Raw genomic sequence first — 22,983 nt, forward strand, 5'->3', positions numbered from 1 at the left:
CTGCCCATGTAGCAGGAAAGCAGCCACAGACAATATGTAAATGAGTAAGCATGGCAATGTTTCAAAAACTGTTATTTATAATAATGATTTAGCCCACTGGTGATGCTTTGTCCTGGTTCTAAACAAATATTTTATATCATTTCCTGATCTTGAGCTAATTCTCCAAATTCTTTCAAAACTGCAGAGACACCTTTATTATTATATACCTTTACTACAAAACTTCGATTTCTATCTTTTATCAGTCTATTACATTCAATGTATTCTCCCCTAGTCCTTCTATTATCTGATACAAGTAGAAACCACAGAGCCCTTTTTCAGTTTAAATATCTTTTGGACAACAATATAAAGAAGTATTTAAATAAAAATTATTCTTACAGAGTAAAATAAATATCACTTGCCTGAATACCAAAGGGCTGATCTCTGATATTCATGTCATCTTTGGCATATCTATTAAGTAGAGAAAATGTACAAACATGATATTAAGAATAATTTAATAAATTAAGCAGAAGTTATTCTGAAAAAGTTTTATAGTTCTAAGTACATTACAAAATGTATTAGTGCAATAAATGAATAGAACTATAAAACCTATTTCATATTTCCAAACACTACTTAGTTATTAAGTGTTCAGCCTGATAATTTGTAATTTTAAAAAAATAAATAAAACTAGAGACTATGATCAAGCAAATTCGTTGCATAAGACAAATCAGTGAAAATATTTTTTCACATCAGATGCCTTCTCCAGCGAATGAAAAGGCAATGAAAGATGGAATATCAGATCAATTTAATGATATATATTTTATCCAAAAAGTAAATCAGTTCTTACTTTTCTCGTGGTGCTCCTTTCTGCCATTCAAATTTGTATTCAGTCTCTCCTTCTGCTTCTTCTTTCTAAAAACATTCATTAAAAAGTCTTTCAACTTTCCATAAAATTATAATCCATTGCAAGTAAATTCAAACACAGAAAATAGTACTTTACCTCTTTGTTTTCTTGATTGCATATCAAAAATATGAGGGGAAAAAAATGCAGACCAAGTTAAAAACTTACAACAAGTTTATCATACACTATGATATGGTATTTAATTATAATCTGTAAGAATTTATTGGTTTGACTTTTTTTCTTCTTTCACAAGATAAAATTAAAATCACTGAGGAATAAAATACAATATTAAATAAGAGTATTTAATATATATATTAATATCTAATTTTTAAACTTTTACATTTTTCACTGACAGTTAATATTATGCTACTTACATGTATATTCAGTAAGAAAGACAAAAATATATGCATACATTATAAAAGAATAAATGCACCTCTGCTGATGCTGAGATTTTTTTTCTTCTCCAAAGGACAAGTCATGAAATATTAATAGAGTAGACATGTAATTTTAATATTTATTCTACTGTATTGACTTCAATATTTAAAAAAATCATCCTTACAGAATAATAGCAATTTTAAAAGATGAGGAGCAACTTAAAAAAAATGTGTGTCATAAAAGTTCTCAAACTTTACTTGCAAACATACCACATACCAAAGACTTAAAAAAAAGAATGAGGTGAGTACCTTTTTTAGCTCCTGGTGGGGCTTCATACATGAAATTAAGGCCATTCTTTACACGTTCATCTCCCATAAGCAATCTAAATAAAATAAGACATAATGTTAATAATTTATTAATAGAATGTTAATAAAAACTCTAAAGAAATTAAGATAAAATATTTTTGTTAGAGATAAAAGTTCCAAAACTTTAATCATTAGATTACATCTGAAATATCAGTGAATCCATACTGATAGAAATAAATGATTAAACAAATAACTAAGTGATGGAAAGGGAAAATTCTTCTTTCCAGAGAAATTCAAATTAAAAAATGTAGAGAGAAAGAGAAATAGAAAATCATCATTAGAATACCACAGTAATAACTGATGCAAGTAAGATCTACCAATGAATGCCAAAATTATTGGGGAAAAGTTCCAGGGGAAATAAGATATTTGCATAGCTTCAAATATTTATTAATTACAAAGGGAAATAAGTAACTCTTTCTTTAAGATAAAGAATAAAGACACTGTGATCTGTTGCAAACCTATTTTTCCACCTCCACCAACTCTTCATCGGTCTAACTCAACTATTTGTTTCCTGAACACCCTCTCTACTTTTCCCAACGTGCTGATCTTTAATAAGCTTTTACTACATGTAAATCAGCATTTCTCAACAGTGGTGCTATTAATATTTTGGATTAGATCACTCTTTATTGTCTGGGGCTGTCTTGTGCATTGTAGGCTGTTTTTCAGCATCCCTAGTCTCTACCCTCTAGATGCTGGTAGTACTCAACCCCTATATTGTGACAATCAAAAACATGTCCAAACATTGCCACATGTTCCCTGGGGGTGGCGGGGTGGGGTGGGAATAATGTATCTCAGTTTAGTGCCACTAATCTATATCTTTATTATTCTTTTTAGTTCAGCTTAAATGTCACCTCTTTTCATGAAGTCTTACCTTATTATCCCAAATGGAATTATTCTGTCCTATGTTAGCATTCTATAGTAGCATGTGAGTATGTGTGTGTGTGTGTGTGTGTGTGTGTGTGTACACACATATATCACTTACTAGATTTTCTTGAGGGCAGAGAGAAACTACATATCACACTTTTATAGACCCCTATACCCTTTGTTGTCTTGCATAAAGTAGGTACTCAATAAAGGTTAACCAGATTAAAAAAATTAGTGAGAAAAATACTTAGCTGAACTAAAAGTTTTATTTCTTTAATTTTGCTCTCAATAGTCTATATTTTAAAGAGAGTACTTAGTAGTAATGGTTTAGTATTACTTTGCTTAAGTTCCATATTTTGATGAAAACCAGGACTGAGTGGAAGTGAGGATATGATCTATGTAACTAAAGCACAACTATTTACTTGATTAAACAAGAGAAAGACTTGCAAATACACATATAAAATGACAACAGAAGCATCAACAGATAATTGGATAAAGAAGACGTGGTACATATATACAATGAGTTATTACTTGGCCATAAAAAAGGATGAAATCTTACCATTTGTGACAACATGGATAGACTCAGAGGTTATTATGCTGAGTGAGATAAGTAAGACAGAGAAAAACAAATACTGTATGATTTCACTTATATGTGAAAGCTAAAGAATAAAGTACACAAACAAAACAGAAACAGACTCATAGATACAGAGAACAAACTAATGGTTGCCAGATGGGAGAGGGGTTGGGGGGCTGGGTAAAAAACATAAAGAGATTAAGAAGTACAAATTGGTAGTTACAAAATAGTCATGGGGATGTAAAGTACAGCATAGGGAATATAGTCAATAATACTGTAATATCTATATATTGTGCCAGGTGAGGTGACCATTTCATAAATTATATAAATGTCTAACTACTACACTGTACACCTGAAACTAATATAAAATATCAAATGTCAACTGTAATTAAAAAATAAAATAAATGACAATAGTTAAAGGACAGGTACTTTGCTGGAACAAACCAATGAAGAACTCTAGTTGGGATCTTATCATTAACAGAACAATCATATGCAGGTGAAGTAGAGGCACTTTGCTTTACTTCTTGAAGCTGTCCTGTGCATCTTTTCATTTCAGGGTATTTTAACGAAATATTTTTGTGAGAGGTTTCAGTAGTTTGAGTGTATATTTTATTGTTCTTCTAAGCTCTGTCTAAATTGGGACTTACTCGTAAACTGTATATAGAGTTCTATCAATCTCTATTTTATGTGAACTATGGGTAAGGTTTGAAAAAGTAGCCATCTACAAATAGGAGAGTAAAGATAGTTCACAGGGAATAGAATCCTGTCAAAGAGACATTCAATTCAAAAAAGCTAATTTAATATGTAATTCAGTAAGGGATCATTCTCATGCAATTGATTACTTTAAAATCACCAGCATAGTGGAATTTCTTACCTATTATCATATGATTCTTGTTCTTTAAGATATTGTTGCATTAATTCTTCTTGTTTCTTCTTATCATATGATATTTTCTGTTCTGCCATCCATACCTAAAATAGTGATGTAAAAACTTAAATTAAACAAGAAGTTTGCTTTTCTTTTATAATAAAATATAAAATGCTATTGTATATAGTTTACAACAATCTATTTTGGTCATAATGACATCATCACATATAAGTCCTTAAGTCCAACTATTCAAAACAGCTAAACTTTCAAGCCAAAATGTCAAACTTGAGAACCGCTCTGAGCACCTGTGGTACAACAGCTTCTTGCACACAGTCCTTGTGTTATTTCAGAGAGGAGAATGACCATCTCTCTACATGGAACACATAGAAACTTGAAAACACAGAGGGCACAACCAGTAGGGTTAAGCAATGCCTACAGATGCCAATGGGAGTCACTGACACCCCAAGAGAGGAGAAAGAGAAGACAAAGAAGAGGAAAAGAGGAAAGATAGTCGTAGAAAAAAGAGAAGACACACGAGAGGAAGCACATAAGAGACAGATGCATCAGATCTCTCAAGGGCACCCACACCACAGGCTGAATGTGTCCCTATGTGAAATTCTCAAAATCACAAAAGTGGTGAAGGCAAAAAGCCCACACAACTTATGCAAGGATATTTAATCATGAATCATGTTACTTCTAGGTTTAAAAGGTATCAATGCCTTCTTACTTCCTTTAGAATAAAGGACAAAGCGTTTAACCACCATTTGACATAAATAAGTCAAGACTTTCTCTCCAAACATGCCGTTTTAAGAAGGTAAATTCTAGGATAAATACACTGATAAATTATAATTATTAACCTTGGGTGGGGGCAGATAAGAGGAGGATGTGGGACAAGACTGCCATTATTAAATTTTAGAAGGAAAAAAGGGGTAGTTATTAGTATTTTAGTAGTGATGAGATAGGAAGGTTCTATGGGGACACAGTTTAAGTTGTGGACAAGACAGATCAGTATGGAGATAAAAGCAAAAACTGAAATGAAAAGAGAACCCTTCATGAACAAAATATAGCAGAAATTTCTTTTGGCATAAGTTTCTGAAAATTTCTTCCGCTGACTTCATACTCACCAGTATAATGTTAAAGAAAAACCTAGACATGTTTGGAATTGTCACTGTAGCTCGAAATGCAAACAGGTGCAACAGAGAAATACAAGGTGTCACTGCCTGATAGAATAACACAGTAGTTATAATATTCTAATGAATAATATATTACTTCTAACAGAATCACTACCTTTAATTTGCTTTAGATTTTACAAAGTTATTTTACTATCTCAATTGCTTAAGAGCTTAAATATATATTGAGTATTTACTAAGGACTGGAATAAAAAGTAACAAAATATATTTTTACCTTTGAAATGCTCAGAATCTGCTAACAGAAAATCACACTAACTTTTCTGTATGTGTAAGCTCTTTATAATAAAAAAGATATGAATTGTATAAGTAAATAAAACAAAGTCTGATATGTGGATAACAGAGCTATGTACAAGATAAAGAAATAGAACAAGACAGTGATTAACTTTAGGGAGCAAGAAGAAAGGCTCAAATAATGAAATGCTTTATAGCAACTTTTGGTTTTAAAAGCTATTTATTTTTAACAATTAACTATATTCACAGGTAGCCAATGTTATCCATTTCTTGTGTATCTATATCCTCCCAAAGATGTTTGAATGCTAACATACTGAAAGAATATATATAAAACAAACATACACACAAATATTTTCTTTTTATAAATGGTAACACATAGTGCATGTGCACATGCACGTGCGTGCGCGCGCCCACACGCACACACACACAGAATGTGTATAAAATTCTCTGCCATGGAAATAATTTCTAGATCAGTAAACAAAAAGCTTTTTTGTATTTTGGGAGGGAGGAAGCTGAATATCGTTCTATTGTGGGGCCATACCACCATTTATTTAACCAATCTCTTGCTGTACTGATGGGCATTAACAAAATTTCCAATCTTTTGCTATTATAAACTTATCTGCAACAAATAACCCTGTTCAAGTAGCTTCATACAGGTTAAGCAGGGTTTTGAAGTGGATCAAAATTCTGCCAAGGAAAAAACAGGGTATGATATTACTAGCAGAGGGAGCAATTCAAAGAAAGGCTCAAAGGTATAAAATAGGAATTAAGCAGTTTTATATTACTGGAGTATAAAATGTGAAGTGGGAGAATGGCAGGAGATGAAGATTGAAAAATAAATTGAAGCTAGGTTACTTGGACTTAATCCTGTAGTATTTTAATAAGGAGTGGGAAGAGATCATTTTTGTGCTTCAAAAAGACCACTCTGTAGAAACAACCCAAATATTTGTCAACTGATGAATGGACAAATAAAATGTGCTATCTCTACACAATAGAACCATTCTGCAATAAAAAGGATTGCAATACTGAAACATTGTGCAACACGGATAAACTTTGAAAACATTATGCTAAGCAAAAGAAGCCAGTCACAAAGGACCACAATTTTCGTGATTTACATGAGATGTCCAGAATAGGCAAATCCACAGAAACAGAAAGCAAATTAGTGGTTGCCTAGGGCTGGAGAAGAGGGATCATTAAGGACAAATGGGAGAGACTGCAAATAGATATGAGGTGTTTTTTTGGGGGGAGGGTGATGGTTTGGGCATTAAAAACCGCTAAATTGTGCACTTTAAATGGGTGTTTGAATGGTATGTAAATTACATCTCAGTGACAGTAATAAATAATTTTTAAAAATATTCTGATGGCCATGTAGACTGGAGGCAGAGTTAGGAAATATAACAGTCTAGGTGAAAGATGATGAGAGTCTAAGCTAAAACACAGACAGCAGTGACAAAGAAGAGAGAAGGATTCAAGAGATATTTGGGAGGTAAGACCAATAGAATTGATTAGCTGACTAGATAAAGGAGTGATAGGAAAGGGATGAATCCTGAATTCCTGGCTTGGGTGACTGCATAAAGGATGGTGTTACTACCTATATTTCCTACACATATGAGATAGGAAGCATAAAGAACAGAATTCATATGAAAGATAAGTTCCACTTTAGATATGTTGAGTTTGAGATGCCTGTAGGATATCAAGATGAAACTGTCTAGTAGATAGTGGTCTTGAGGTGCCTGGAAAAATGGGGAGAGATCTGGGGCTGTATATTTGAGTCATGAGTGAAGAGGGGGTAGTTAAAACCATGAAATTGGATGTGAATGCTTGGGAAAGCATATAGAGGCCAAGGATGAAACTGTGGGTAACATCTGTATTTTAGGTAAGTATGTGTGTAGGGGCAATTAACATTTTATTGAGGAATAATACATGTGTCTAAGTAGTTAACATTTTATTGAGTATCTCCTCTATGTGGTGGTCACAGTGTTAGGTAGTACTTTGTTTCAGAGTTTTTATCTACACCATCTTACTTAATCGTTAACAATTTCACAAATCAAGGCAACTTCGTTAACAATTTCACAAGTCAAGGCAACTGATACTGATCATTCTTAACTTACACATTAGGAAAGTGGGATAAGGAATATTAAATATTTTGTGCAAGGTCTCAAGGCTAAAAGTGACTGTGCTGAAATAACTAGAAGCTAGGTCTTATTCCAAAGCTCAGTCTTTCTACTTCACCTCTGCTTTCCACTGCTATTTAAGCATGGTTTTTCCGTACTGCACTTGGTAAACACGTAATTGACTACTTAAAAAGCCAAACTTCAAGTAGGTCATCACACAGACGCTACATTAGCGAGTGGGATAAAAATAGGAAGCAAACTTACTGGATTTCGTTAACCAATGTCTCCATAATAAAAAATAAATTAAAAAAATTAAAAGAGGAAGCGGGGGGGGCGGGGTTGGCATTTTCCTTTAAAATCTATCTTATCTTAAATAAAGAGGGAGTTTTCTTTGTACAGAATAGTAGCTAGCGCACAGAAGCTGTGACGCCCGGGACCTGAAAAGAGAAAACCAGAATCTGCTGAAATGAGGAACCCTATTATCAATGTCTTCATATCCTACGGATTTACATTCTTGCTGACAGAACCAACAGAGCAAATGAGGGACGCCTGTCTCCCTGTAGATGTAGAATAAACGTCGAGGGGCGGCTGTGTCAGCGAGTCTCAGTGGGGAAGAAGGGGCTTTAGGTCTGGAGAAGTGGCTCTCCTAGAGATCCTAGAGACAACACTACTCTCACTTCCAACAGACCCTGGGAACCCAGGCGCCAAGGGCTAGCACCCTCCCCTGCTCCTCGTACTCACTTTTTTGATATTGGATTTGGAGGCGGGATGAAAGTCCTTCTTGCACATGAAATTGGCGAAGGATTTCCCCATCTTGGAGGTTGAGCTGGGGAAGACAGCCACTAGATCTCTGAACAATGTAAACAAACTCCGCCGCCTAACCGGAACTGCGCCCGCCGCGGCAGAGGGGACTTCCGGGGGTCAAAGGTAACAGCTTCCGGCAACTAACGCCTTCACCGGCCCCTCTACGCTCGGTTGGTTCCCTTTACACTCCGAGGCCAGGTGAGGGGGCGTGCATGGTGGAGGGGCGTGTATAGTTGAGATTGGAAGTAGGAAGACTGGCGCGGTGGGACCACGGGGCTCCTGGGAAAGGCTTCAGGTCACAGCTGCTCCAGCTGCAGTCTGAACGCCTCCCGACTGGGGTGCACAGTACAGCCTGGGCGGAGGCTCTTCTGCACAGGGTGTTTCAAGTTCGAGCCCTTTACTCTGTGAACTCTGACTCGAGTCGCCTAAACTTTTCTGCACTGATTTTCTCATTTGTGTTATGAAAATAGTAATTCTCGCCCTCTGTAGCACGTTTGTGAAGATGTTTCTGAAAGCAGTTAGTGAACTAAAGCATGTAAAAATAGAATGTCAATTCTACAAGAGCGAGGACTGTGTTTTGTTACCAGCTGTACGGTGCACGGAACAGAAAAATGTTCGATAGTTATTTGTTGAATGGTAGGTGCAGCTCGAAGGCCCTTGAGACTCCAGGGTTTTGCGTGAACCTGGCTGCTACTGTAATAGGGAATCCACCAAGTCCTCTTGCGGGTGTGCGTATGTGTGATACCTTTTGTGAGAAATTTACCTGTCTGCCAAATGATAATAACAGCTTTCTTTTGAGTGTCTTCTATGTTCTACGCACTGTGCAAAATGTTTTACACGTTGTCTTACTAAATTCTCATAATAGCCCAAAGAGATGTTTACCAATGGGACAGGAGGTTAGAGAGAGATTGAATAGCTTGCCAAGGTTAACTTTGGAACACAAATAAAAGGCAACCCAGGAAATAAAGGTTGAAATAGACGCAGAAAAGAACAGAAGCACTCATGACCTCTCTCCATCACTGAAGAAAAGAGAGAAAAACTTAGGGTTTCAAGCTGAAATTGTTTCTTATTTGAATAATTTTTTCTTTTTAATGAAACATTTATTAGATTTAAATTTTGTTTTTAAGATGCCTGCATAAAGCCATTCAATGGTTTGGGCATTATAAAATAAACTGTAAAACAATGTGTTTATTCCGGAAGCAAATAAAAAGTATGAGATGCTTAAATGTTCTACAAAAAGTTAGGGTCTAAGATTTTTCTGAATTACAAATGAAGACACAATTTTGATATTACATTCTACGACCAGTATTTACAGATTATATATGTGAACTTCCTCCTGGAAATATCAGTTTTACTGACATTTTTTCATATTTGTCTGATTAAGTCTTTTTGAAAATGTCAGTCTTATCAGTATTATCTGTGTGTATTCTTCTGTGTGTATTTTTCTCCAACTCAAAGGAGACCCTTCTTCTTTTAGGAAATACTGGGTACATAATACTGGTACTTTTCCATAAGATGAGTTCCAGTAATGAGAAAACAAAGATTAATAAGATACTCTCAGCCCTCAAGGATTTCACAGTCCAGTAGGGGGACTCACATACGAAGATAAATATAGTGAAATATGGTCTTTATGACAGTAGAACTAGGTATAGAGATTTCCTAATATGGAAATAGTCAAAGATGACTCAGGGAAGACTTGAGGAGAAAAAGATCTTAGAGGGTAAATTTGACCTATAGAAGAAGGTACTTGCCATTTTATTATTGATTCTTGAAGTACAAGATTTGTTCCCAGATCATCCTGATCTTTTACGATAGTATATGAAGTTTAAAACTTTAAAGAAAACAGCTTTTATTAGATACGGCAATAATATTCCGTCATCATGAAATAAAACTCTTTGTTTTGTATATACTTAAAATGTTTTTCTCTTTTTGTTTTGAATCTTCTATATGATTTTCAGTTAACAAAGAAATGGAACCTTGTTCCTGTGACACTTTTGTGGCATTACCTCCAGCAACAGTTGAAAATAGGATTATTTTTGGAAAAAATTCAGATAGACTCTGTGATGAAGTACAAGAGGTAGTTTTTTTCCCTGCTGCGGTTCATGATAACCTAAAAGAACATCTTAAGGTGGGTGAAATAAAGTTTTATTAGCAATGTTTCTTTAAAAATATCATAAACCGTTATTTTTATCATTAGCTAGCTATTTGGCAGAGACTACAGAAGTTAAAAACTCAAGAATTTAAATTAGAAAATTAATTTGAATCAGAACTAGACTTCTGATCGTTTATTTCAATGATTTAGAGGAAGCCGAAATAATAATAATAATAATTGTTAATTCTTTGATCAAATATTTGAATGCTTTCCATATGTAAACATGTTAAATAAGGCAGGGATTTAAATCCTGTTGTCAAGCTTAGAGTCAAGAAGAGGAATAGGATGCGTATGCAACTAACCTCATTATAAAGTAGGGTGATTTAAATGCTAAATTTAAGAGCACCATGCTATGACAGAAGCGGAGAAGGAACAATTAATTCAGACTAGAGATGAAGGAAGGCTTCAGGAGGAGTTGGGATTTCAGCTGAAGTTTGATGGACAAAAAGAATTATGATTGGTGTAGAATAGGAAAAGTCATTCCAGACTCTGGAACACTGGTTTTATCATCTAGGAATAGTTTTATTGGGCCCAGTGATAACACTATCAACATGCATTTTATACAGTCATTTGATAGAATACATGTTAATTAAAGGATCCTTTAAAATTTGTATTAAAAATCCTTTAACCTAGAACTTGTAAAAGTTCCACATTATGCTTTATTGCTAACATATATTTCTTAGATTTCATTTAATTGATATTCCAATACTAAAATTTATTACATGTTAGATGTTTTCTTAATACTAGGCCATTTTTTCTTTTGCTGAGACTGTTAATTCATCTTGGATCCATTTCCACTTTTATCTCTTCATATTTAAATGTAGCCTTTTCTGTCAACCAGTGGTTCTCATTATTTTCACTGCTGCAGGCATACCAGATGGGTGACTTCCACATGTGACATGGGCTTCTATGACAATACCCTGTGTTTAAGGGTTACCATATGGGACTTATATCACTAACTAAAGATTAATCTTGGACATTGAGATTGAGAACTGCTTCTTTAAGCTTCAACTCACATATATTTTCCTATACAAAATGTTTCAAGATTTCACAACTGGAAACCATCTCTCTCTTGAGCTTCCATTAGCTCATCTTCACTTTTCTTCATGGCCCTTATCCTTTATATTTTGTCGTATCTTAGTTAATGTACAAATCTTAATTTCTTGAAAGCAAGATCTGTATCTGATTCATCTTTGTAACTAACATTTCTTAGCAGAATGCTTTATAATAGGAGATGCTCAGCACATAGTTGAATGAATAAATGCTTTAGGGTCAATTCTGAATATGTTTTAAGAATAATGCCTTTATTATTAAAATTTTCAATATAGTTATACTTCCTTTATCTTTCTCATAATGGTCATGTCTTCTGATTGATATTGAAAATTCTGGACTTTGATAACTTCTTTTTTGGTTTTATGGTTGTTGCTATGACTTTCTTTACAGTGTACTTACATAGAAATCGATCAAGTTCCTAAAACATATGCTGTTGTCCTCAGTCGCCCAGCTTGGTTATGGGGAGCAGAAATGGGAGCCAATGAGCATGGAGTTTGCATTGGGAATGAAGCTGTGTGGGGAAAAGAAGAAGTTTGTGATGAAGAGGCACTACTGGGCATGGACCTTGTCAGGTTATTTTTCTGTTATATTAAAAAAATTTTTTTGGACTTTGATGCTTAATAGTGTCAAAAATGCTTCAAAATACAGGCATGCAATGTAAAGACTCTCAAATATTAATTAGGAGAAGGCTAAAGGTTGAAAATTATGATTCATTGGCAGTACCTAACATATTTTATCAGATTTTAACTAATTCTCAGAGTAACCTCATGGAGTATATATTATTACCCCCAGTTTACAGGTGAGATACCTGAGGTTCAGAGATAAAGTAACTTGCCATTAAAATAGCAAGTTGGAATTTGAACATTCATCTATTTGACCCCGAAAACTTTGTTTCTAATTCCAAACTGACTTCAGAAGAAATAGTTTTGAAGATAGATTTCAGTATATCTATTAACTTGAAGGAATTTTTACTTGGATATAATCACAAAATCTCACATGCATTAAATCATTTAAGATAATGGAAAGTTATTTTAATCTGAAAACTGTAATATTTTTATTTTAGACTTGGCCTTGAAAGAGCTGATACAGCTGAAAAAGCCCTCGATGTCATTGTTGATTTATTAGATAAATATGGCCAGGGTGGAAATTGTTCAGAGGGTGGGATGATATTTAGCTATCACAACAGTTTCCTGATAGCTGATAGAAAAGAAGCCTGGATTTTGGAGACTGCAGGGAAGTACTGGGCCGCAGAAAAAGTACAAGGTATGAAAACTTTCCATTATTTCTTTTACAATTAACAATTGCAGACATTGCATTTAATTGTCTTTCAAGATTTATAATCCAGTGCAATGAAGGGTTGAACTGCAAGGGAAATGAAAAATTTTGAAAGAACATACAATGAAAGAGCACTATAGAGAGCTTTCTTGACAAAGAGAAAAAGGTGATATCGCTTTCATATGATATGAATTTTAAATAACCTTATATATTTTTTGTACAATAGCTGTTAGCTGTTTATAGTGCTTTTCTACTTTTTAATAATTCCTTACCATATTTTTCTCTTTGAACTTTGGGCTGAACTCTAAAATTTTATCATGTGTGGGTATGGAGGTGAGGAGAAAGGAGTGGTATTGGGGATGGGTGTCTGTGGGTTAGTGGTTGGAAAGAATATGTTGATCATATATTTCATTTTTCAAGTGAGAAAATCTAGATATGTGAAGTGAATTACTCAAGGCAGTGAGTGAAAGACTTAGAATTAAAATCTTCCCATCTTGACTCAGTTAGTTCAGTGTTCTTTCACTAGAGTACAGCCTTGTGCTGAAGCACAATCACATACTTCTTGTGCACTTAACCTCCTGGATTGCCTGGTTTTACTAGAGAGATAAGATACTCATGTGAAAATATTAAATGGTGCATGAATGATACAGACACACAGATACTGTAAACATTTAGAGAAAGGGAAAGTCATTGTGAGCTGGAGGAGCTCAGAAAGGCTTCATGAACACAACCTCAAGCTTTGGAGGATTTGGATGTTATTTTTCATAGTAGGTCATTGCCAGTTGTTTTGATGGACATTTTATTTTATATTTTGCATGTATATTTACTAATACACATAATTGGATTTAGAATATTTTTCTTATTGAGATAATTGGCCCGATTGTCCTATTAAGAACTTTTTATTTTATTAAATGTGCTACACGAAAGGGAGAAATGAATAAATGTATTCTTTTGAAAAAGATAGCCTCACCAACCCATCCAAAATGAACACCTTCATTGGGTCTAATTCTCCAGCTGTCGATTAACTTTGCCAACTGGTTTCTCTTTCTTTACTAAATGAACCCAAAAACTAAATAGTTAAACTGTAGAGACTTCGCTATAGAAAATTCTTCTTTTATGTCTTTGATTCTATCATGACTTAAGTCTGGTTTTCACAGTGAGAATATCTCAAGAAATCAATTTAATTGACTTTTGCTTGGCAGACTGTCATGCTAAATATGTTTTAAAACATTATCAATTTTAATTTATCATAATATATTTCATTTATTATGATCTCTTTAGCACAGGCTTCTATTGTTTCTTCTGTTTTGTATTTTAGTTGAATATTTTGTTTATAACTTAGTACCATGATATTTTTGGAAGCCTTATATTTCTGTTCTAAACTTATTTATAACTATTTTAAAAACTAGTTTATACAAAAGACTAATATCTAAAATACATAAAAAACTCTCAAAACTCAACATAAAAAAAAAAAATCCAATTAGAAAAATGGGCAAAAGACATGAGACATTTCATCCAAAGGGATATACTGATGTCAAAAAAACACATTAAATCATATTCAGCACCTTTAGCCATTAAAGAAAGGCAAGCTAAAATCATTATGAGATATCACCATAACTCTATTAGCATGGCTAAATTAAAAAATGACACCACCAAATGCTGGCGAGAATGTAGAGACCGGATCGCTGAGACATTGCTAATAAGAATGTACAGCTACTTTGGATAACACTTTAGCAGGTTTTTAAAAAATGTAGACATGCAAATACCATATAACCTAGCAATTGCAATATTGTGCATTTATCCCAGAGAAATAAAAAATTTACATTCACTCAAGAACCTCTACATGAATATTTATAGCAGCTTTTTCCATGATAGCCAAAAACTGGAAGCAACCCAGATATCCTTTAATTTGTGAATGGCTAAACAAATTAGTACATACGTACCATAGACTACTACTCAGCAATAAAAAAAGTATGAACTATTGATACATATAATAACCTGAATGAATCATTAGAGAATTACACTGAATGAAAAAGACATTAGGTTATATACTGTATAATTCTATTTGTATACCATCCTTTTTTAAATTATTTTTTTTATTTTTAATTTTAAAAAGTTAGACATTTATACAATCCATGAAATGATCCCCCTGATTATTCTAGCACCCATCTGGCACTATGCACAAGCATTACAATAATGCTGACTGTATACCCTATGCTATACTCTAAATCGCTGTGACTGTTCGTAACTACTAATTTGTACTTCTATAACATTCTTAAATGACAGAGAAATGGATAACAGTCTAGTGGTTGTCTGGGGTTAATGAAAGAATAGGGGTGGGAGATAAGGGAATGTGACTATAAAAGGACAACTTGAGTGATCCTCATGATGAAAATATTCTACATCCAGACTATATCAATACCAATATTTTGCTTGTGATGTTATACAAGTTGTTACCATTGGGGGAAACTGGGTAAAGGATACACAGGATCTACTATCTCTTAAAACTGTATGTGAATCTATCATTATCTTAAAATAAAAAGTTTAAAAAGTAATCCATTTGTCTTTTTGAATATGTAATAGATGCATATGGTACAAAATTTAGAAGCGTATGTTTATGTTTAAATAGAGATTATGAATTATAATGTCGAGATAGCTACATTACGTTAAATATGACTTTCTTTTCCCTTACCCTATTCTTTGAAAATAGGGGGAGTTCGTAATATTTCTAATCAGCTTTCTATAACAACCAAAATTGATCGAGAGCACCCAGAGATGAGAAACTATGCTAAACAGAAAGGTTGGTGGGATGGCAAAAAGGAGTTTGATTTTGCGGCAACATACTCTTATATTGACACAGCCAAGATGATGATTTCACCAAGCAGATACTGTGAAGGCTACAAGCTTCTGGATAAACACAAAGGTAATTTTATCATTTAAATAATGTCAAAATGAAAAATGTTTTGTGTAGATATAATGTGGGTATGATAAATGTTTTTTCGAGGAATTATTCTTAGTAAAGATTTAGCTTTAAAAACATTGTAATATTGTAAGCTATTTTTTGAGATGAGCAAAGTGCTGTATAATTGTGAGAGGGTAATGATTTTTGAAGGACAATTTCAGATTTGTAATTCTCACCGTTTTTTCAGCTCTTACTAATATTCTTAAATTGGGATTACTGTCCTTCTCAGAGTTCATGGGAACATGGAGACAGAGTTCTTTGACTATTGCTGCTGCTTCTTTCATTTATCTTGTGATAATATTATTATTGGTTATTTTTTATTAGAAAAGTTATATGTAGAACTGGTCAAAAAGACAAACTGAGCAGATTAAGAATTTCCACTTTCCACTCCCAAACTCTGGAAATGCTGAATAAGATATTTAAACATTAAAGACATATAAAGCTAGTTATGAGGATAGGAAGAGGAAATAACTAGCAAAAATGAAGAGAGGACCCATAGTGTTAGCAAGATTTGACATGTGTTTTTCCCATGCAATTTTCCTCCTCTCTCTGTCATCTCCCATATCAGTCACACCTATGTTGTATGTATAAATCAATGTAACATCTAGTTGTAGAACATGTGTGTCTACCAAATTGGATGTCTTCTGTCATAAACCTAAATAAAGAGTAGGAGATTATGGGGAAAAAAAATCAGATAAAAATTTTAAAATGCATTGAAATTCTAAAAAAAAAATATGTAATTATTGAAATAAAAGTAACAAATGTTCAGTCAAGCATTTGGAGAATGTAGGTAAGCAAAAAGGAAGAAAAATCACTCATAACAAGCACTCAGGACTCACTTAACGTTAAAATTTTTTAAATTGCAAAAGTAAAATGTGTTATTGTTAGCAATTCTTCATAGCCATATTTCTATGTATACATACACAGCTTATTTTTAAAAATAAAAATAGGTTAATACTGTATATCTTCTATTTTAATCCACTTTTTACTTGATTTATTAGGAACATTATTCCACATTTTCTGTTATCATTTAGTTTGAAACATTTCCAAATTTCCCTTGTGATTTATTTTTTGACCCATGGATTATTTAGTGTGTTAATTTCCACATATCTGGCTGTTTCCTAGATACCTTATTGTTATTGATTTCTAATTTAATTTCATGGAACTCAGAGAATTATCTAATCTGAACAGCAGAGAACATACTCTGTATGATTTCAGTCCTTTAACATTTACTGAGACTTATTCTGTGGCCTAGCATATGGTCTATCATGGTGTACAAAATACACATTATGCAGTTGTTGGGTATAGTGTTTTATAAATATAAATTAGGTCAATTAGGTCAGGATGGTTATTGTGATCATCTGTGTCTTTACTAATTTTTTTCCTTTTCACATATATTATTGAGAGAGGAGTGTGAAAATCTCCAGTTATGTTTATGAAATTGTCTGTTTCTCCCTTTAATTTTGTCAGTTTTTGCTTCACGTATTTTGAAGCTCTGTTAATTAGGTGCATACACATTTATAATTGTATGTCTCTCTGGTGAATGGGCCCTTTTACCTTTATAAAATATAGTTTCTACTGGTAATACTTTTTGTCTTGAAGTCAATTTTAGCCTAGCTTCTTCTTTATGTGATATATATTAATTTGCTTTCAAACTATCTTTATATTTAAAGCTCATTTCTTATAAAAAGCATATAGTTGGTACTTAAAAAAAATTTTTTTTGATAAGTTCTGCCTTTTAACTATAGCAAATAGTTCATTAACATTTAATGTAGTTGGTTCTGGTTCCAGATAACATGGTGTCTCACCCTCTGAATATAATAAAACAAAACAAAAAATACCTGGAAATACTTCATGGAGCAGCTATCTGAGGATTCTTAAAAGTAAAAAAGAGCAGGCAATAGGAGAAAGAAACCAAAACTTAAAGTAGGAATGACCCAACAATGAGTTTCATAGTTTTTTTCTTCCATATCATCCAGCCTGGTTTCAAACATTGTGAATCCTAGGGATGTGCACTGGGTGTGGACAGAAAATGGACTGAAAATCTCATAACATAATGCTACAGTCCAAAGTTACTCGATATATGAAGATCAAGACAATCTCAACAACTTGTAAGGGAAAAGACAATTATCAAATAACAACCACAAGATGATCTAGATGTTGAGACTATCAAACAAAGACTTTATAGCAACTATTTAAGGGTGAACACTCTGGATATGAATGGAAAGGTAGAACATATCAGCAGAGAAATAAAGCTAAAAAAATAACTAAATTGAAAAACACAATAACTGAAGTAAAAAATTCACTTGATGGGCTCAATAGAAGAATGGAGATGTCAAAGGAAAGAGTTCATGAACCTGAAGATAGATCAGTAGAAATTATCTAATCTGAACAACAGAGAGAAAAAAGAAAAAAAAAAAAAAACGGAAAAAAACATAAGCAAAACAAGCCTCGGGGACTGGGATAATACCCAAAAGTCTAAAAATTTATATCATTACAATCTCGGAGAGGAGTGTAATACAGACAGTTTTTTTGAATAAATAATGGATGAAAACTTCTCAAAATGAAAGAAGACTTAAACTTATAGGTTCAGGAAAGTTAGTGAATCCTAAACAAGATCAACTCAAAGAAATCCATGCCTAAATGCACAAATTGCTGAAAGCCAAAGATAAATCTTGAAGTCAGCTAAAGGAAAACAACACATTACATACAGGTTCATTATAAATCATGGATGCATAAAGGTAGTGAAACAGCATTTTTTAAAGTCCTGAAAGAAAAGATCTGTCAATTCAGAATTTTATCTCCAGCTAAAATATTCTTCAGGAATGAAGAGGGAATGAAACCATCCTAACATGTAGGAAAAATAAGCAATTTTTTGCCAGTAGCCCTGTGCTAAAAGAAATGTTACAGAGGTATTTTAGATAGAAGGGAAATGATACCATAGGGAAACATGGAATGAAGGAAGAACCACAGGAATGATAAACATCTGGGCAAATATAACACTAAGTTTTTCCTCTTAAGATCTTAAAAATATGTTATAAGCCAAATTTATATTTCCTATAATACACATGATAACCACAGTATAAAGAGGGGAGTTCACAGGAACCTATATAGTGGTAGGATTTCTACATTCTACTTGAAGTTGTAAAATATTAATTCTAGTAAACAGAAGAATTAAGTATGTGTATTGTAATCCTAGAGCAACTACTAAAAAAAAGTTACATAATAAGATCCAGTCAAGCCCAACAGATAAATTAAAATGTAATACTATAAAATATATTTTTTTAAAAAAGGAAAGGGGAAATGGAGGAACAAATATAGAAAGACCAAATAGAAAACAAACAATATAATGTAGTCCTAAATTCCAACATATCTATAATAACATTAAATCTAAACACACCAATTAAAAGATGGAGTGTTTCAGATTGAATTTAAAAAAAAGAAAACAAGACTCAGCTATATGCTGCATTTAAGTAACTCACCTTAAATAGGTGAAAAGGAAAAGAATGGAAGAAGATGTGCCATGTAAACACTGATTGAAAGACAACTTTGTTGTCTATATAAATATTAGATGAAGTAGACTTTAGAGCAAGGTGGATTACCAGAAAGAAAGAGGGACATTACATAAACAAAAAAAAGATTTTTGTACACCTTACAACAGAGCTTCAAAATATGTGAAGCAAGAACTAATAAAATTGAAAGGAGAAACAGACATTTCCACAATTATAGTTAGATAGTTCAATACTTGTCTCAGTAATCAGAAAATCAACAAAGATGCAAAAGGACTGAATAATATCATCAACCATTGGGTCTAATTGATATTTATAGAATACTCCAGCCAACAACAGTAGTACACACATTCTTTTCAAGTGCTCATGAAACATACATGTAGACCATATCCTGGGTTATAAAACAAATCTCAACAATTTAAAAAGACAAAGTATGATCTCTTTTAATAATGAAATTAAATTAAAATTAATTACAAAAGGATATCTGGAATATCCCCAAATACTTGGAAATTGCTTGACACACTTTTGATCTATTGGTCAAAAAGAAGTCTCAAAGGAAATTAGAAAATATTTTGAATAGAATGAAAATGAAAATCAATGTACCAGAATTTATAGGATGCAGCAAAAGTAGTGCTTCCAGGGAGATTTATAACATTAAATGCTTATGTTAGACAAGAAGAAAGGTCTCACATCAACAATATGAACTTTCACCTTAAGAAACTAAAAAAAAGAGCAAAATAAATCTCAAGCAAAGAAAAAATAAAGAGCAGAAATCGACAAAACTGAAAACAAAACAATAGAGAAAACTAATCAAACTAAAAGCTGGTTCTTTAAAAGGGTCAATAAAATTGATAAACTCTAGACAGATTGACAAATTAAGGAAAGAAGATACAAGTTATATGTCAGGAAAAGGAATATCATTATAGACCCCACAGACATTAGGAGTATAATAGGGGAATACTACAAATATCTCTAGGTATATTCAATAACTTATAGGACATGAACCAATTCCTTGAAAACCACAAACCACCAAAACGCAACTAAGAAGAAAAAACTCTTGATTTTGCAATTTAATTGTTTGTACTCAACCTGCAAACTCTGTCCCCTGGTGGGCAGCTCAAATTTCAGTTCAGTTCTTTTATCTTTAGCTGAGATGCTTGTGGTCTGCCTCACACAAGTCTGGAGATTTGGGCAGAGTTTTTTTACACAGAATGTGTGTGGGGGAGTTCTCTCTCTCACCTTTATAGTATTCCGTGTTCACTTCCTAGCGTCTGTGGTTGACGTCCAGTTCTTCAGGCCAGAAAGACCAAAGTTTTCCATAGCTACCCGCACAGTATTGCACAGCATTGATTGTGGGCTTCTCTCAGACTAAAGCTATAACAAAAATGGGAAACTTACTCTGTGTATCATCTCATCTTCCAAGCATCACTTTCCCTCCAGAATTTTCCTGCTTTTGTTCACTATAAATAGCCTTCAGGTAGTTGTTTTCTGTGTTTCGTTCTGAGTTTATAGTTATCTGAGGGCAGGTTGGTGTGATATGAGCTAACTCAGCCTAAAGCAGAACTCTTTCCCATGTCATTTAATATTCTATGACATTATTTTACTTATAAAAATAAATATATTCACATGATCTAAAATTCAGAGCTACACAAGAGTATACAGTGACGTCTTTCTGTCCTACCCTGTCCCTAGATATTCAGTTCTTGTTTTCTAGAGGCAATTCCATATTATTCTTTCAGTGATGATGCATGTGTAATGAAATAAATATGTATATATATTCTTTTTCCTCTCGTTTTTTCTTTTACAGAAATAGCATGCCATACACTTTTATGCCCATAACTTTAATTTAGCAATATATAATATAGATCATTATTTTTTAATACATATAGAACTTTTTCAGTTTTTAAACAGATGCATAGTATTCGATTATTTTGATATTTATTTTCATATGGTTGTATTTTAATCATTATAAAGGTGGATTGTATGACTCATACTTTTTTAAAAAGTTCCTGTTATTTAGGTTGTTTTTAATTTTTCGTTACTGAAATTTATAGCTTATATATAATGCTTATAGCTTATTTATATTGATATCCATGAATATTTTACTAGAGTAAGTTTCTAGAAGTAGAATATGGGGTCAGAGTATATGCATGTTTTAAGGCTTTTAAAACACATTGCCAAATGACCACCAGAAAAGTTCCATCAATTTAGATTTTCACAAGCAAAATTTAGTGTCCATTTTCTAATGTACTTATCAATATAGGATATTTTTTCAACCTTGATAATTTTGTAGGAAGAAATGGCATGCTATTATTTTAAAATATATTCTTTTATTAGCAAAATTAGACATATGTTTATTGAAACTTTATAATTTTTAAATAAATTACCTGTTTATTAATATATCTTTTCCCCCATTTTTATATTATTACTAACTCTTAAAACATAACTTCTAATGTACCTTTGTCCCTTTGTTTCCAATAATTCCAGAAATGTAACTTTTATTTAAGAAGATTACTGGGTATCAGGTAACTGCTAAAAGAGTCATTCTGCTAATAAGAAAATCTGATATATCCTCTTTTACTTAAAAGATAAATGGTTCTACATATATATCTCAATCAATCAGAAAGCAACTACTCAGAGATAGATCAGTCAGTGATATTTGCTTTCCAGGACTTTATTAAACACATTAATGATATGTTTGTTCTTTGGTATGGCAGAAAAAAGTTAGTGACATAGTGTTTTCAGAATGCCTTAACATCATTGCTTTCAAAATATTTAATATCTTATATTTCAGTTTCCAGAAGAATGTCTTATTATTTGAAATTTTCTATCAAGTTTCTTAATGTTAGTTTATCACTTTTTAAATAGGTTATTTAAACTATATTTTTCTCATGTGGCTAGGTATATATAAATTGCTAAAATACATTTTTCTAAGGATTTTCATTTTAGACATTGTTCTTATAAAAGCAGAGACAGGAGTAGCAGTTGTAGCAATACCTACTTCCATTTATTAAAAGCATCTCAAGGGCTAGAGACTGAGCTAAATGACTACATTATCTTTAAGCAACCACGTAAAGTAGATATTATCTTCATTTTACAAATTAGGAAACTGTGCTCTTCATTTATCTCCTCTATGAAATTGAAACAGGTGAATTCTCTTGTCCTTATATTTTTCTCAGCATTTAGTCTTGCACACAATTTTTAAAAGATTGAGTCAAATTATAATTTGCAATAGTTTAACGACGATTACTGTTGTGTACTTTTTTTCCCTTGCAATACACTTAAAGCCTCAAGATACAAAATTAGCAGGTCTTCTTAAAAAATAAAAAACAACACATAATTAAAGTAGAGGGGAAAATGTCAAGAATTATAAGGTTTAGGGTAAGGGGACAAAAGGAAGACAAAATAGAAACAATTATAAATTAATTAGTTACTGTACATAATAGTTAATTCTGTTTTATTTAACTACAAGATAACTGAATAATATATTAGAAATGCATATACAATTATAGTAATAGATGCACTTGACATGAAACTTATTTTTTTTCCCACAAGTGTGAAGTACAGTTCATCCAGCTTTCTGTGCTTTGCCAAAAGAATAAATATCTTTCCAGTACTTTCACAGAAAATTGTCTTCTAGTATGGTATGGTTAATTTTTCCTATGATTTTTCTAGATAGAAGAGCTTACCTCTCTTCTTTCCAACTATCACTTTCTGATAGCTATTTACTGTGCTGCATGTATATCCAAATTGTATCTATATATTCACTCATG

The 22,983-nt window shown here is 32.7% G+C and overlaps 2 protein-coding genes across 5 annotated transcripts in view; one reads left to right on the forward strand and one right to left on the reverse strand.

Annotated features, from left to right (window-relative positions):
- Window positions 1–8,362, reverse strand: part of CIRSR (corepressor of RBPJ and splicing regulator) — a 31,534-nt gene extending 23,172 nt beyond the window's left edge. The window contains exons 1-6 of the mRNA XM_039855692.1: window positions 8,197–8,362; window positions 3,930–4,024; window positions 1,561–1,634; window positions 977–987; window positions 824–888; window positions 399–447 (exon numbers count right to left, since the gene is read on the reverse strand). Coding sequence (XP_039711626.1) covers window positions 399–447; window positions 824–888; window positions 977–987; window positions 1,561–1,634; window positions 3,930–4,024; window positions 8,197–8,268 — 366 coding nt within the window. The 5' untranslated portion in view covers window positions 8,269–8,362. The remainder of the gene's footprint in view (window positions 1–398; window positions 448–823; window positions 889–976; window positions 988–1,560; window positions 1,635–3,929; window positions 4,025–8,196) is intronic.
- Window positions 8,363–8,367: 5 nt separating this feature from the next.
- SCRN3 (secernin 3) overlaps window positions 8,368–22,983 on the forward strand; it is a 36,061-nt gene continuing 21,445 nt past the window's right edge. For 3 of the 4 annotated variants that reach the window (XM_039855690.1, XM_039855688.1, XM_039855689.1), the window contains exons 1-5: window positions 8,368–8,457; window positions 10,218–10,387; window positions 11,855–12,036; window positions 12,528–12,727; window positions 15,450–15,662. In XM_039855690.1, coding sequence (XP_039711624.1) covers window positions 10,229–10,387; window positions 11,855–12,036; window positions 12,528–12,727; window positions 15,450–15,662 — 754 coding nt within the window. In that variant the 5' untranslated portion in view covers window positions 8,368–8,457; window positions 10,218–10,228. Of the gene's footprint in view, window positions 8,458–10,217; window positions 10,388–11,854; window positions 12,037–12,527; window positions 12,728–15,449; window positions 15,663–22,983 lie in introns of those variants that run through there. The other variant, XM_039855691.1, reaches the window with a different exon arrangement.

This window comes from Pteropus medius, unplaced genomic scaffold (assembly GCF_902729225.1).
Source record: "Pteropus medius unplaced genomic scaffold, Ma_sr-lr_union100, whole genome shotgun sequence".
NCBI classification, from domain to species: domain Eukaryota; kingdom Metazoa; phylum Chordata; class Mammalia; order Chiroptera; family Pteropodidae; genus Pteropus; species Pteropus medius.